Source organism: Austrofundulus limnaeus, unplaced genomic scaffold (assembly GCF_001266775.1).
Source record: "Austrofundulus limnaeus strain Quisiro unplaced genomic scaffold, Austrofundulus_limnaeus-1.0 Scaffold11, whole genome shotgun sequence".
In the NCBI taxonomy this organism is placed as follows: domain Eukaryota; kingdom Metazoa; phylum Chordata; class Actinopteri; order Cyprinodontiformes; family Rivulidae; genus Austrofundulus; species Austrofundulus limnaeus.
Genome location: NW_013952413.1, coordinates 1489889 through 1507149, shown reverse-complemented (window position 1 = coordinate 1507149; position 17261 = coordinate 1489889). Strand labels below are relative to the sequence as shown.

The 17261-nt window shown below is 38.5% G+C and overlaps 1 protein-coding gene across 1 annotated transcript in view; it reads left to right on the top strand.

Annotated features, from left to right (window-relative positions):
- The window catches only part of si:dkey-237h12.3 (teneurin-3), a gene marked incomplete in the record, with an annotated part of 271624 nt that extends 255403 nt beyond the window's left edge, over positions 1 to 16221 (top strand). The window contains 7 exon segments of the mRNA XM_014001975.1: positions 4396 to 5279; positions 6459 to 6634; positions 7058 to 7293; positions 9290 to 9589; positions 11959 to 13570; positions 13876 to 14006; positions 14531 to 16221. Of these exon segments, the coding sequence (XP_013857429.1) occupies positions 4396 to 5279; positions 6459 to 6634; positions 7058 to 7293; positions 9290 to 9589; positions 11959 to 13570; positions 13876 to 14006; positions 14531 to 15283 (4092 nt within the window).
- Positions 16222 to 17261: the final 1040 nt, after the last annotated feature.

The window sequence follows — 17261 nt, the reverse complement described above, 5'->3', positions numbered from 1 at the left end:
AAGTACAGATACCCAAAAATTCTATTTAAGTACAGTAAAGAAGTATTTGTACTTAGTTACTTTATAACTCTGCTTTTGGTGTGTATTATGAAACAAAGACTTTTAAAAGCAGATTTGCAGTTCTAATATAATTGTAAAAAAAAGGCATAGTGAATTATAAAACAAATGTAAAATAGAAGATTATATTATTTGGTACAGAAATGGTAGACTGCTTTTCTTTTGCTTTTATGTCAACAGGACCAGAGATATTCATTTAAAGTACAGGAGGAAAAATATTCAAGGTGCTAGATGAGATTTAAGCAGGAAGTAGTGACCAAAACGTGATGAGTTTTCATGTCACAATCGATAATTTGGAGGGAAGAGTAATTACTCTGTTTTTGGGAGGGCATRTTTTCATGAAGCCGGAGCTGAATTAGTGTTTAGTGTTCCACGAGTAATTGTCATCATTGAGGACACTTACACTGCACATAATAATAAGGCAGCACTCTGTAGGGCTGCACATAAAAGCTTTTTCTTTGGCAGAGCACGGCTACGGTCAGCTTTGTCCAAGAAAATACGAAACATTTTACCTTTGAATGAGGTGACATGAAAGTATGACCAAGTCCTGTTGCAGTAGGTGAAAAAATTATTTTAAACAGAACGCAGGTTTCAATGCTTCAACGTTATTCTTTCTCCCTTCATTCACGTTGAGTTTAAATTCTGATGTAAGATGAATAATGAAGAGGGGTGAAAAAAAAGCTTTTATCACATTAAAGTGGATGCTTTCACACCATGAAGTCCTTACTGCTTCAGCTGTTGAGAAAAAAGTAAATAAATAAATAAAAGTATCAAACCCTCCTACTTGCATTTGTGCGTAAAACAAAAGTAGCACTGTTTCCGTCTAAACAGTTTATATTTTACATTGTTGCTGTGTTTGTGAAGCACAATGCAGATGAAAACATACAAGGCCACAAAATGAATAATTAATTAGAAAAATACATTAAAAAAAGGCAAACGACCCCCAAGAAAATAAATTATGTTTTGCTGTGTGATGACATAAATAGAAATGCGATGAAAAAGAAAAAGCTAAAATTAAAATCTCCTTTGGCAGCAAATAAAAATTTTTCATGTAAACACGAGCGAAAGCGATCCAAATGAGTGTATGTGGGCGGTGGACATGCAGGAGCTGAGTGTCACATAACATGAAGACAAATGTTTAAGCTTGTCACTTTTTGCGTATTAACCAAGTCGTTTGGCAGAAGTCGGAGGAGACATGGTTTTGGCGAGGCTGTGTGATCCTCGGGCATCCGAGCTGAGGAACTGGCTCGGCGCAGTTTAACTTGACACATCCTTAAAGGCATTGTGTTGTATTATTAATCACCCTGTGGAAAAATACAATTTAAGAGCATTTTGACAGTTTTAATGACACGGTTTTGTATTTGAAGCCCAAGACTACTCATTTGTGCCGTTAAAAAAAAAAAGCTCTTTATTCACTGACAGACAGTATTTCCAGACAAGCAGATTGTAACGGTTAGTCAGGATTATAGCTCTGTCTCACAATATCACTTGATTATACTAAATAAAAACGTGATTAATTATCCTTTAACTTAATGTGTGAGACATATATTTTTATGTCCCCTTTTGATTTAATTTGCAAGACATCATTGATCACTGCTAGTGAAGTTAGTCCCTGAGGTTGCATCACCAGGTCACRCTGCACAGTTGGAGCAGGAAGGTGTTAATTAAGAGCTCAGTGTTCTTTTCAAAGCTCTACGTGAGTCACACGGGTTACTTCACTTAATCTGAGATCTGTCGAAGAATGTCATGGCGCAGACACAATTGTCTCTTTAAAATACCGAGTCAGTGCTTGCACAAAATTAAAAAGTGCAAAGGTTGCAAATATCAACCTGAAAGTGTTGGATTAGGAAAGCAAAGATGCTGCGACATTAACAGCTGGGTTGGAGGCTACTCAACAAGAAGTTAGGTCTTATATAAGACACAGATTCATGTATCAATCCTTTTGTTCCTTTAAAAAAAAATTATATCTAGAAGTTGACCATTGACTGATGATGATCTTTAGAAATCAGGGTAGCCAATGACCAAATTACAACACAAATTTTTTGTCTAATATGTATTTTTTTATTGTTTAAAGGGCCAATATTATGTGTTTCTCAGGTTACTACTATACTATACCATAATAAAGTATCTATGTCACCTTTAGTTGTTATTAAAATGCATTTTTTATGTTTAAATAGAAAATAAACTTATCATCTCATCACTTCCTCTTCTAAACACTTTGAAATTGGCCTCTGTCTCTTTAAGAACCACCTTCCACTTCCGTTTTGCCCATTTAGGTTGGGGGGGGGGGGGGGGGGGGGGGCTGCTATGATGCAGTTTACTTGGCATCTGAAAATGCATTTCTGAAAAGAGCTTCACTGAGTGAGAACTAATGTTGAGAGCTCAGCAGACAGTTAGGTTTCACTTTCACCCGAGAGCCTGCAGGAGTCATGGGTGGGGTGTGTGGGGTGGGACGGAAGCTTAAAGACACGTCCCAGGGGCGTTTCTGGTCCCCACCTGTCGTTTTGCTCCTCAGCATGGCTGCCTAAAAACACTGCAGGATTTCTCAGACATGCATGAATGAGTCAAAGCAAGGCTTTGAGCATGTTTTTTTTACGAGAGTATAACATTATAACATGATATAAAACTCAAAAAAGTTGATTTTTACATGATATTGCCCCTTTAACAGAGTTCAATAAGTATATTAAATGATCCTTAGAAGTGCTGGTACATTTCAAAATAATATGCTGTATAATATAGCATTCTCACTTAAAAATGAAATAAACTAACTAAACTGTGAACTACAGTAAGTTGGTAAAAGCAGCTGCTGTTGCATCTTCATTTTGCTGCTTGGAAATTGATTATGTATGCACAGCATTGGTTGACGGCCAATTTAATTATTTATTTTAAACAGGCCAATATCAATCTTTCTCTAAATATTTATTAAGTTGTATCAAATCTAACACTTTGGAAAATAAGAATTTAACTAAAAGGCTACATTTGAGTTTTGCACTCAGTTTTGTTTTTCATTTATCAAAAGGGACATCCTTTTTTTACTGGTCTTTTAATATGTAATAGCWCAACAATTTGTTTTAAACTTTAAAGGCAGCAATACTTGCTGTCAGTTCTTTTTTTTTCATATTTAAATCATTCATTTGGGGTTTATATAAAATGAAACAGTAATCTTTGGTCTAATTTCTCCTTATTGTAACTCCACAAGCCCCTCTTTCACCACTTTTCTGAGGTGTGTACTCGTTTTGATGCTGTCCCTTTAAATCCAAACAAGGTGTTTTACACCCCGCCCCCCCTCCAGCTTCCAAAGCGGTCCACTCTAGCTTGATAGAGGGKTTTACGACGATATAGCAGTGCAGAAGTGTTTAATTTAAATTTATTTAAAAAGGGAGCCAGAATCTGACCCTGAGAGGAGAATAAAGACAAATTATAGTTCGTAAGCCCAGACTTTATTTGGCAAATCTGTTGCTAATAACTTGACATAATCWTTCAGAAAATGTGAAAAAATAGAGAGAAACCTGGTTGGATTGAAAAGTATGACCCAAAAATAATATAAAGATATTTATGCAGCACTGGGAGAGACTCAATTCAGCTTTTCTGCACTCTTAGAGATTCCAAGGCTAAAAAAGGTGTATGCTTCGTTATATGTACTCATTAAGCAACAGTGGTTCATTTGCAAAACCCAAGTTCCATCAGACTTTCTATGTAAAGTGGATATAAAAGCAGGGCTTGTCAGAGAATGCTAAATATGTTTTCAGATGGCTGATATGTTATTTAAACCTTAATATATATGCATTTTTTTCCTTTCACTGCGTTGTTCTTTTTATTAACCTTAATTAAAGAGAGCAACATAGTGTATGAAAGACGATTTCGACATCTCCGTTCCTCTACACATCTCCAACAAAGGATTTACAGACTTCAGCATGTTACCACTTCTGTCACTATCTGACACTGACAATCTGCCATTCACAGCAAGCTTTGCGGAGGTTAGAAACGGGCCAGGGTCTGTAGTTCTCTCTGGCTCTTTATTTTTCCTCAATGCTTGACACAGCGACATCTGTCACTTTCAAGATCCAGGCTGTATGGATTCATTTTTCTTTCATCCGGCCAAGTTTATTGACACACTAGAGAATTCGTATGACTTTTTCAGTCGCTCCAAACTGTGCTAAAAATGTGCTGTGATACGCAGCACCTTTCTCAATGCAACAGACTGAAAATAACTGGAGAATAAAAGACTTAAATAATGATAGAATTTTAATGTACGGTAATAAAACATGCTTTTACTGCCTCTCTRTGATAACATGGTTGGGATCTGATGAACTAATTAAATGATATTATGTGTTCCAGGTGATTTTAGAGTGGCCCACAGATCTGGCAGTTAGCCCCATGGACAACTCTCTCTATGTACTCGACAACAATATAGTGCTGCGCATCACAGAGAACGGTCAAGTCAGTATTGCAGTGGGCCGACCCATTCACTGCCCACTGGCCGGACTGGAGCGTGGYATGGCTGGTGGTCAAAGGGCGCACTTGACTCCGCTAGAATCGGCCGTTTCCATTGCCATCTCTTACCACGGGGCCATTTACATAGCAGAGACGGATGAGAGAAAGATGAGCAGGATCCGGAAGATTTCTGTGGATGGCGAGATAACACACTTGGCTGGAGCTCTCTCTGACTGCGACTGCAAGAACGATGCCAACTGCGACTGTTACCAGACAGGAGACGGCTATGCCAAAGACGCCAGGCTGAATGGTCCGTCTTCATTAGTGGCAGCTCCAGATGGGACCCTCTACGTGGCGGACCTGGGGAACATCCGTATCCGCGCCATCTCCAGAAACGGGCCAACTTTGACGTCCAGCGGCAGCACGTACGAGGTGGCCTCCCCCGACGCCCAGGAGCTGTACATGTTCGACATCAACGGCACACATCAGCACACTGCCAGCTTGCTCACCGGCGACCTGAAGTACACCTTCAGCTACAGCACGGAGAACGACATCACGGCTGTCACCGACAGCAGCGGCAACACCCTGAGGATCCGGAGGGACGCTAATCGCATGCCCGTGCGCGTCGTCGCCCCAGACAACCAGGTGATCTGGCTGACGATGGGGACCAACGGTGGCCTGAAAACGCTCACGGCTCAGGGTCAGGAGCTCGTGCTGCTCACATACCACGGCAACAACGGCCTGCTCGCCACCAAGACCTCAGAGATYGGCTGGACAACTTTCTATGAGTAAGTATAATTAACATTGGCAAGATCATTCCGTGGAACTGCTTATATCATTTGCCAAAGTCTGATTGATTGAGGTTTCATATTATTTAGGCCTTCTCATTATGGAAACAGCCCACAGTGCAAATTAAAACACACCTCCCACTTTGTGCATACTAATACAAACTGTGTAAACAGATGTAATTTGTGCTTAGGCAGATAAGATTACGTTTAGGAATGAAAAAGTGCACCGTTCTCTCTGGAATGGGGAGGCAATATTAACAAACTTGCAGATTTAATAGTTTTGTTTTGTCTCATAACCTGTCATTATTATTAATACCGCTACAGCTGATACTGCATTATATTTTAATTTAAACCTCGTGTTATTGGCACACACGCAGACAACATGTTAATGAATTTGTGTCATGCATTTGCCTGTACTTGTTCATTATAGTCTCGCCGAAGTACAAGTTTATCMAATTAAGGGTAACAATACTTACCTGCAAATTGCTCAAGGGTGCACATTTAATTGAAGTCTAAATATAAAATTTGCCTTAGATCTGTAAAATAGCCTAGTTAGACTTAAATAACTCCATAAAGTGCTGCATTTGTTCTCATTTCAGTTCTTCTACTTGTATTGGCTATGACCAAAGCTAAAGGTGATCCAATCGAATCAAATCAAATAATCAACCATATTGCATAATTAAACAAAAAGGCAATTTAAACCTTCTATTCTATTCTAGCTTGCTTTAGTGGCATAACCTCTCTGTGATTGATTGTTTTACTCTTATGTCATTCCCTGTCATGTCCCATTACGCCAAGCATGATATTCTCGCAACAAAAACAACGAGGCAGCCAGTTGTGATTAGAATGACACATCAATCATTAAAAATGAATTCATTACAAGGCGTTTTTTTTTTCTCTTTCGGTTTGTTTTGTTGTTGTAACCAAATCAAAGCGGATGTGTCACTCACTCATATTAAATATTTGGATTGTGCCCAAGCCATTTTTTTTACAAACATCCTTCCACTTGTGCTCGAGAAGTGGAAGATATCCAGGAAGAGAAAATGTGACATTTTAATTACAAGAAAGTCGGTGGTCTCACTCGAGTCTATAGGAGTTGATAATTGAATGAATCATTGCGCTGGGAGTCTTCATACATATAAATGCTTTTGTCGTTTGATTGCTCGTTCTGTCAAACAGCTATGACAGTGAAGGTCGGCTAATGAATGTGACGTTCCCCACTGGAATGGTGAATAACCTGTACACGGACATATACAGTGCTTTGATGGTGGACATCGAAAGCTCCTTGACGGAGGAGGAAATCAGCATCACAACGAATACCTCGAGCGTCCGCGCCTTCTACACTCTGGCTCAGGGTAAGGCCTCGTTGCTAATCTCCCGAACGGAGCAGCCGTTATTTGTCATTGTTTCAAGGGTCTGCGGGGCAATGTTGAGTAAGCCAAAGTCGTGTATCATTACAACTCAGAGGGTTCGACAGTGTAAATGATTACTCTGTGGGTGTGTGGGCTGGCATGTCAGAGTCAGGGAGACACATCAACCTTGTTACTAAGTGGTTTCTACTGTGTCCCACAGCCAGATGGTCCAATTATTTCCTCACATCATTCATGTTTCGTTTTGTTTTTTTAGCTGAAGATTGTCCAATTTCTGACGCTAACAGATTTTTTTGCTCTTTGAAATGAAGCCATTAATGACCCCAAGAAACTGCTTTATATATTCTATAAATATTGTTTCTAACTATTCTATCTGACTTTTCCTATGTTCACTTTGTTTTTCAATAGACCAGTGTAGAAGTAGCTATCAAGTAGGCTATGACAACTCTCTGAGGATTACCTACGCCAATGGGATGGACACCCACTACCAAACAGAGCCTCACATCCTAACAGGAGCTGCCAACCCGACTGTCGCCAGGCGCAACATGAGCTTGCCAGGAGAGGTTGGGCAAAACTTGGTTGAATGGCGCTTCCGGAAAGAACAAGCCAGAGGGAAAGTTATCGTGTTTGGACGCAAGCTAAGGGTATGGCTGGATTTGTTTTACTAAATCCTTCTTTTTTTGTGAAAGATGTAGCACACATAATCAGTGGCATATGAGATCTACATTCTTAACTAAAAAATAAAAGTAAAAACTSTTATTAGGAACAAATTGCCATTTTTGGATTGCAGCATGCTTTATGTTATTATTTCAATAATTTGGATGTCAGAAATCATATGACATTAAGACAAAGGAAAAGACAATGATTTTCTATTAAACAAGAAAATATTAGTTAATTAAAAAGTATTTTGAAAGGATGTGAAATAGTCTACATCAAATTTGTGATAAGATAAGATTTTAATGGGGAGAAATAATAACAGAATAAAAAACACTATATGCTCATCGTGTGTGTGTGTGTGTGTGTGTGTGTGTGTGTGTGTGTGTGTGTGTGTGTGTATATATATATAAATACTGTATATATACAGTATATAAAGCAGCCTCGGCCCCCACAAGGCTGCTTTTTTGGGACAATTTTCCCCACTTGTGCGAAAAACTCATCCACATACACACAGACATGTACATTAATCACATATACATACACGCAACCAACACTAGTATATATACTGTATATATACAGTATATAAAGTAGCCTCGGTCCCCACAAGGCTGCTTTTTTGGGACAATTTTCCCCACTTGTGCGAAAAACTCATCCACACACAGACATGTACATTAATCACATATACATACACGCAACCAACACTAGTATAAATAAATATCAAACTAGGTATAAATATTTTAGATATATATTTTATATATATTATGAAGTATTAAGAAACCAATAGGAAAAACCTAAACAAACACAAAAAAAAGAGACAGCCACATAAGAATGACACTTTTATTTAAGCTTTTGTTCAGAAATGTAGCAGGTGAAACCTGTATTTCAAAWGAAAACAATAAAATTCAAATGGCTTATCGTTACACAGCACGTGCTTGYAAAACATGTGACACTAAATTGATTTGAGAAGCAGGAAAACAAAATAATGGACCAAAATTGGTGTGGGAATTCTTAATACACTTCTGTTAATTGGGTAAAAAACGTTTCTGAGGTCTGTTTGGTTAAAYTACAATAAAATTCTTGGCAGTCACTTTGCCATGTGACCGCCGGCTTTTTGCTTTCGTAATTACAGCTATTGATCTCCTCTGTTCCCAAACATGAACCTAGTGTTGTGAAAAAAAAGGTAGAAAACATGTTATGCAAGAAGAGAAAAAAACATTCTCCTGTTTAGACCTTTTTCAATGTGTTGTTGATTTAAAATTAATTTTTATAAGTTAGCACATATGTAAAAATAAAAAAGTTACATTTCTGTTTAAATAGAATGTATTTTAATTTTTTCAGTTATAAAGTGGATGAAATAATTTGTAAATTATTGTATATAACATCTATCAGTGTTTAATACATATTGTTTTGTTGCAAAATAAATGCACAGTAYAATACTATATGGTTTTGAATTATATTTATATACCGGTGTAACAAAGATCTATATATATCATTTCTTCCTTTGATTTAAAACATTTTACAAGCACAACATTTTACTTTGATTTAAAAGGTCATTAATTTTCTATAAGTCCACCTCCTTGTACTCCCCCTTTCTAGTCTCTGGCTCAGATTTATGATTTATGGTATTTTATGAACATGGGTGGGTACATGGACTCACTGTAATTTTTGTCACCACAAAATTTAGGAGCTTTTAATTTAAGAGTACCTGAGCAATTTACAGAGTGGCTTTAAGTTTAATGAGGCTTATGAGGGGGGCGTTAATCTTTGTGACAACTGTAGTGCAAGTCTTTCTAAAAGTAATTTTGAGATCCATCTAGACGAGCCAATAATATCAGAATTAGGATTTCTGTCCTTTAAGATGCAGCTTTATGCACATTGGTTGTACGTTTTTATAGCACATTTGTATTACATTGTCACTGCAAGACGTCAGTGGAGTTTGAGGAATTTTTTTTTATCTTATCCATTGTTAAATCTTACCCACAGGTGAATGGACGAAACATTCTCTCTGTTGATTATGATCGCACCCTGAGGACAGAGAAGATTTACGATGACCACAGGAAGTTCCTRTTAAAAATTATATATGACACTGCGGGCCACCCGGTCCTGTGGATGCCCAGCAGTAAGCTACTACTGCCAGTTAATGTGAGCCGCACAAGCACTGGGCAAATCAGTGCCCTGCAGAGAGGTCCCACCACTGAGAAGCTKGAGTATGATGGCCAAGGTCGCCTGATTTCCAGGGTGTTTGCGGATGGGAAGATATGGAGTTACACCTATCTTGAGCAGGTGAGAAAATGGCATGACCAGCAGAAATAATATCAGGGATATATTGTGCAGCAGGCTATTTTTTATCTCCACAAAGGAAATTGAAACCTTCAGTCTCTTCACTGTTTACAGTATGTGATGTGTCAGGATAATTAAGGTAGTAGTGGCTTAATGTATTTAACTTAAAAAAATACACTTAATAAAGTACACATTTGAGTACATAAAATAACTATTTGAATGTCTCTTTTACTGTGTTATGTGTGCAGGCTATTACATACACATGTCAGGGTGTGACATGTATGCTTTTGGTGGCTTATTTCTGGTGTTCTTGTACCTTTTTACCCATTGCTTCAATCAAATTTACCCTTGAGGAACAACAAAGGTCTGAACTGAACTAATAAAATGAATATTTTAAACTATAGGTTAAATCACTAAATCTGCTACCACTTTTTGAAGCATACTGTAGATGTCAAGTTGAACAAATTTCCCATTTTCCATGTAAATGGACATATAGGGCAATCACATTTTTTTTTCAAATGTCAGATTTTCTTCAAAAACTCACCTTCATAATTATTTTACATCGCAGACACTATAGGATTTGAAAAACAAAATAAATAAATAAGTTAAAATAACCATCTCGCTCTGCTACCAGAAATAAGTTTGCCACGTCTCCCCGTCCTCCTTTCCCAGCTCCTCTGAGCTGCAGGCACTGTTATCTCTGCCTCATGTTCTGGTTTTCCCTGCAGCCCCTGCTTTTGATATGCGGGAGGATACCAGAATACCCAAACAAAACCCACAAATGCACAGGAAAAAAAAGTACACTCCACCAAAATAGGCTCCAGGTCAGGAGGTGATCCTGTGACCGTCTTTGCTTAGACCTCCTTGTCACCGTCATGCGTTCTGATTAAAAATGAAAAACGTATAGAATTTAGTATTTAATAAATGTCGCACACTCAAAGATTTTTCAGAATGTGTTGCAATCACAGGGGTCACCCCCTGCTGGATGTTAAAAAAATGCAGTGTTAAACACAAAAAGCACATACAGTATGTTACATCGAGACATTAGTTTTGAAWAGCCTTCACATATAATGGAGTAGAAGAGCCAATCAAATAGTTTCTCTATATGAACATATGTGTACCTTAATAAATTTAAATTCTATAAGGTTGAAATGCTGTTTTAATAGGAAATAATATCAAATCAGTGTTGACATTCCAAAAATCTAAGCTGTAATTTTGTGACACTGATGTTTAAAGTGTTGTTATGTGAATAAGTGATAGAATTGTACTTCACTGTAGTGATAAGGAAAACGATTTCTGGCATACATTTTTGATGAGACTGGACTAAAATTTGCATCTTTTCAGACATTTTGCCTTTATTTAACTTGCCTATTTTCTCGGTATGTTAGCCCAAGCTTACATTTTATGCTCTAAACTGTAACTATATATAAACCTAATTAAAATTACCAAAGTAAATAACTGCAATTCTTTTATACTCCTTTGTCGAAGTTAGTTTCCATTTATTTTTGTATGCAGGATCTTAATTCTTCCACTTAGGTCTGTTCCTATCTTTACAATGACTGCTGTATATGTAGCAGTATACATAATTTATTTTTTAAGTGCATTTTAAAGCACTTTTAAAAACACAAATAAACCATTTGATCAGAAACCAAAAATGGCAACCCGCATTCTGTCAAWACATGACACAGAACAAACCTCTGATGTTTATTCTTCACCATTTTTGGAGTGTGATTTTTAAAACTTGCAACAAGAATGATCAACAACAAAAACATGCAAAGGTTTTTTTTTTTCTTTCATCATCCACTTCTGGCTCCCTCCTGTCATTGCGTGACCTAGAAAGGCCATGTCAACGTTGACATAAGTAACACAGGGGACTCAGGGAGCACAGGAAACCTCAGTGTTGCAACGGATGACTGAGCATGACATTTTAACAGAGAGGGTGGTGAACCTTTGTGAGACAGAGCACACTCTTAAATTCTTATTCTCTAAATTGATCAAACAGGTCTAGGTACTAAGGGATTGGATCGTGTAGATGTGCCTTTTAATTACAGTTAAAGATGTTTAAAAAAATACACCGTCTTCTACGCAATTACCTCATACAATAAAAGTTTATTGGCTAAGCTCTATGTGATGTTTAATTTCCTATTTTCTGTCTATTTTTTTAACGTGGACAGTTTTGTTGATGTGCAACATAACTGGTCGCTGAGGTCTCACAAGTGTCACTTCTCTCTACCTTCTACATTTTTTATGCACAGTTTCACTGCTCCTCAAAGCAGGAAATTCTGTCTGGCTCACTCTGCTTTGCATTATACATATATTATGTGACCTGACTGAAAAAAAAAATCTATGTATTTTTGCTCTTTTCCTCCTAGTCCATGGTTCTCCTGCTCCACAGTCAGCGTCAGTACATATTTGAGTTCGACTCACTCGAAAGACTTTCTGCTGTCACCATGCCAAGCGTAGCCCGCTACACCATGCAGACCATCCGTTCAGTGGGCTACTACAGGAACCTTTATCACCCACCAGAGAGCAACTCCTCAGTCGCTGTGGACTACAGTGAAGATGGCCTCCTCCTAAGAGTAGCCCACTTTGGAACAGGTCGTAGAGTCCTGTATAGGTACCGTCGGCAGAATAAGCTCTCAGAGATCCTATATGACAGCACAAGGGTCAGCTTCACCTACGACGAGACAGCAGGGGTGCTGAAGACCGTCAACCTGCAAAATGAGGGTTTCATCTGCTCCATTCGGTATCGGCAAGTGGGCCCCCTGGTGGACCGGCAGATTTTTCGCTTCAGCGAGGATGGCATGGTCAATGCACGCTTCGATTACACCTACGACAGCAGCCTGCGTGTCACCAGTGTTCAGGGTGTCATCAATGAAACTCCCCTACCCATCGACCTATACCAGTTTGATGACATCTCAGGAAAAATCGAACAGTTTGGAAAATTCGGTGTCATCTATTATGATATAAATCAAATCATATCTACGGCAGTCATGACATACACAAAGCACTTTGATGCACATGGACGGATCAAAGAGATCCAGTATGAAATATTTCGCTCACTGATGTACTGGATTACGTTCCAGTATGATGATGTTGGAAGAGTCACTAAAAGAGAGCTCAAAATTGGCCCCTTTGCCAACACCACCAAGTACAGCTATGAATATGATGTGGATGGCCAGCTTCAAACTGTGTACTTAAATGAAAAAGTAATGTGGCGTTACACATATGACCTAAATGGAAATCTACACTTGCTGAATGCTGGAAACAGTGCCAGGCTCCTGCCCCTGCGGTATGACTTGCGAGACCGTATCACTCGAYTGGGAGATATCCAGTACAGAATGGACGATGATGGTTTTCTTCGTCAACGAGGAGCAGAAATCTTTGAGTACAACTCAAAAGGACTCTTGGTGCGGGTCTACAGCAAGAGCAGCGGCTGGACAATTCAATATCGMTACGATGGACTTGGTCGCAGAGTGTCAACCAAAAGCAGCTTGGGCCAGCACTTGCAATACTTCTATGCAGACCTGAGCTACCCGGCAAGGATAACTCATGTGTACAATCACTCCAGCTCGGAGATAACTTCATTCTACTATGACCTCCAAGGTCACCTATTTGCTATGGAGATCAGCAGCGGAGAAGAGTTCTACATTGCTTGCGATAACACTGGCACGCCTTTGGCTGTCTTCACCAGCAATGGACTTTTGGTCAAACAGCTCCAGTACACTGCATATGGTGAGATATATTTTGACTCTAACCCAGACTTCCAGCTGGTGCTTGGGTTTCATGGAGGACTATATGAGCCGCTGACCAAACTGCTGCACTTTGGAGAGCAGGATTATGATATAATGTCTGGCAGGTGGACCATTCCAGATATCTCAGCTTGGAAACACATTGCCAAAGATCCAGCGCCTTTTAATTTGTACATGTTCAGAAATAATAACCCCATCAGCAAAGTCCATGAACTGAGAGAGTATGTTGCAGGTAAGATTCAACGTTCTTGAACCTGAATGTACTATTAACCATATTTATTTTACCAAAAAGATTACTTGTTTTTATAATCATATAAATATTCTTAATGTTTGCTTTGACTTTACAAATTATGTGTATCAATTTATTCAGTTATTCTATTTTCTTGTTTATGTCAAAATAGCGAATTCTTGGTCTTTGYAAAATTGTGCAGAAATATACAAATTATTAGGCATCATAAATATTGAATCCCATTAATACAAAGCTATTTAAGTCATACATTGTCTATTTTAATTGATTTATATATTCTGCTTTTATAGATGTTAACAGCTGGCTTGTAACATTTGGGTTTCATCTCCACAACACTATTCCTGGGTATCCAGTTCCAAAATTTGATCTAAGCATGCCATCTTATGAACTAGGGAAGAGTCAACTCTGGGATGATCTGCCGGTGGGTAAAATTAATTCCTCACTATTGATTAAAAATACCTGAAAAACAAGAACGTTTGAGCTTCTCTCCCTATAATTTCTTTCTTTTACCATGGTATTTTGAAGCTGTCATTTCTTAATTGGACCTGAGTGTTTTTTGTTTTTTTGTGAATATCAACATTAATTAGTTTATATTTGCATAATTATTATAATAGAAGAGTTTTTTTTCCACCTAGCTTTAATTATTAGGTGGAGATGTTTTAATCTTTTCAAATTTTATATGCAACAATCTGGTGATGCTACTGTTATAACCATCTTTTGATGCTATTTATGCTTTTCGTCTTTGGTTGAAACACCCACATACACACACAAATAAATGTCATCAGGGATTCATCTACTTAGACTTAAGAACACAGCTTGAAAACACTATTATCTTAGACGGGGATGAAAAAACCCAGCAGCAGCGCAGTAGCTGGTTTTAAATGGCCTGGAGAGTCAGGCTCTGCCATGTTCAGGCGTTAACGATTCACTGCACTTTTCCTACAGTCTATCTCTGGGGTCCAGCAGGAAGTAACCAGACAAGCCCATTCTCTCTTGTCGTTTGAGCGGCTGCCAGAGGTCCATCTCAGCCGAGGTCGGAGAGGTGAAAAGTCTTGGCTCTGGTTCTCAGCTGCAAAGTCTCCCATCGGAAGAGCTGTTATGTTCGCCATCTACAAGGGCAGTGTCCACACTCACACACTCAACGTGGCAGGCGAGGATTGCATTAAGGTTGCAACAATCCTCAACAACGCCTTTTATCTGGAAGACCTCCATTTCACCATCGAAGGACGGGACACACACTACTTTGTCAAGCCGGGCCTTCCAGATTCGGACCTAGCTGCGCTGCACCTCACCAGCGGACACAAAACTCTAGAGAACGGCGTCAATGTGACGGTGTCTCAGTCCACCACAGTTATGGACAGCCGGACTCGCCGTTTCGCGGATGTAGAGATCCGTGCCGGCGCTCTCGCGTTTCACATTCGCTATGGCTCAACGGTGGATGAGGAGAAAGCGCGGGTCGTTGAGCTGGCGCGTCAGCGCGCTCTAGCGGGCGCTTGGGCCCGGGAGCAGCAACGAGTGCGAGACGGCGAGGAAGGGGTTCGCCCCTGGACAGAAGGAGAAAAGAGGCAGCTACTGAGCGGCGGAAAGGTTTTGGGCTACGATGGATACTATGTGCTTTCCATCGAGCAGTACCCAGAATTAGCAGACAACTCTAATAACATTCATTTCCTTCGGCAAAGTGAAATTGGGAAAAGGTAACAATTTGAGGTGCATTGTTTGCCAAAGAGACTTGTTTTGGTAGGGCTGTAAAAGCGGACAAAATGAAAAGCAACTGAAATAGTTGCTGACATGTACATTGGGTGTTGTTTTCTTTTGTAAAAAAAAAAGGTGATAAAAGAAAAAGGAAAAAATAGATTAAAAAATAAATAAAAAAAATGAAAATAGAATAAAGAATGAAATAAAGTGGGTCAAAAGCAATGCTGTGCATTGTGGCCCAAAGACTTGAGAATAAATGTACAACGACACTAAGCCTTAACATGGCAATTACAGGTGAGTTCCTCTGTAGCACAAGCCTTCTGGACTCTGGACTCGGAAGCAGAGGAACAACAGTGCTTTTAACAAGACGCTACGCTTATGTAGGTGTTTTATGTTTGATTTTTATGTTCTCATTAAAAAAAAGCTTGGCTTAACGGAGTGTTATGGGAACAGAGGAAATGTTTACATAATGCATATCTGCACTTTTCTAGAAGTACCAGGCTCATGGATTCACAGAGCAAGCAGTGTTCTTGAAAAAAAATTTTTGGTTTTTAAAATCAGAGACTTCTGATGTTTAAAATATTCTCACAAAACAACCACTATGTATACCAGATTTAGCACTGTAAACATCAAACTGTCCTTATTTTCTTTGAGATGCTTTTAAATGGGGGGAAAAAAGATGCTTAAATACTCAGTAGTAGTTGTGGAAAACAAGTGCAGAAATGATGTGACGGAACTCTTTTTGATGATGTGAAGCAGCACAGGTGTGTCTTGGATATCACAGGGACACCATGTTTTGTAAATTATCCAAGAGTTTTATGCAGTTTTTTTTTCCTTTTTGTTTTGTTTCTTTTTAAGAAACTGAATATATGTCTGTACAAGTCATTAACAGTAATTATGTTGTGTTTATACATAAATAAAGTCAAGCTGGTTTTAATTTCCTTCTTTTTATGTCATAGGATTTTTTTATTTTTATTTTTTTACTGGTTACTTTGCTGTGCTTGCATAGATATTCATGTTGGGCTTCATCCCCATTTTTTGAGTAATTGACATGGGCATGTAGTAACAAGTATTTACAAGTGATAATGTATCCACAACATGCAGTCAACTATTACTTCCACTAAATTTAAGATTTATTGGACATAATCTTTTTTGACTTGGCTTCTTGTCCAGGAATGAATATTTTATCAGCACAAATATTTAATGAAAGCAGCTTACATAAACAAGATTACGAAGACCCAAATATAGATCACAAGTCTGAATGAAATGATTTTAGGGTTCTTTTTGATATGTTGTTTATCAGCAACTGTAAAGTTCTTACAAATTCATTTTTAGGTTTCCAAGCAAATTTCAAAAAAGGCAAAGCACGTTGAGTGTTGGGCTAATCAGACACTAATTTGAAAATCATCAAAGAAAGTCTCTCAAAGTCGTGATGCGTGAATAGCAAGAGTATTTAAATAAAAAAATAAACACAAATTGCATTAATGATTGAAAAGCCTCTTTGAGCTACAAAGCCAAAGAAGACAAATGCAGCTTTGCTGTGAAGACCGCTGCTTGAAGCCGTTCTGAGTTGAAGTGTGYGAATTTGAAGGCAAGGAAATTTCGAGTGTAATTTACCTGAGATGTAGACTAAAAAACAGAGTACTCAAAGAGAACCCAAGAAAGAATTTTAGGCTTAGACTCATGTGATCCTTTGATTGCTTAACTTTTTCTTTTTTTTTTCACCAATGACATTTGGTTTGTGATCAGCATTCCCACTGATCATGAAGTGGTGTTCATCAAAGCCCAGAGGAGCGTCAGTGATGGGATGTATAATTCTGAAAACAACTCCTTCATAATAAAGTGGTCTCTTTTTCATGGTATACTTCAAACAGCAGTTCATCCATCCAGCTGAATATTCTCTGCTCAAACGTTGTTTTATGCTCCCGTTTCTGCCTCTTCTTTGCTGTCCACGCAGCCCACAGATCATGTTATATTTTCT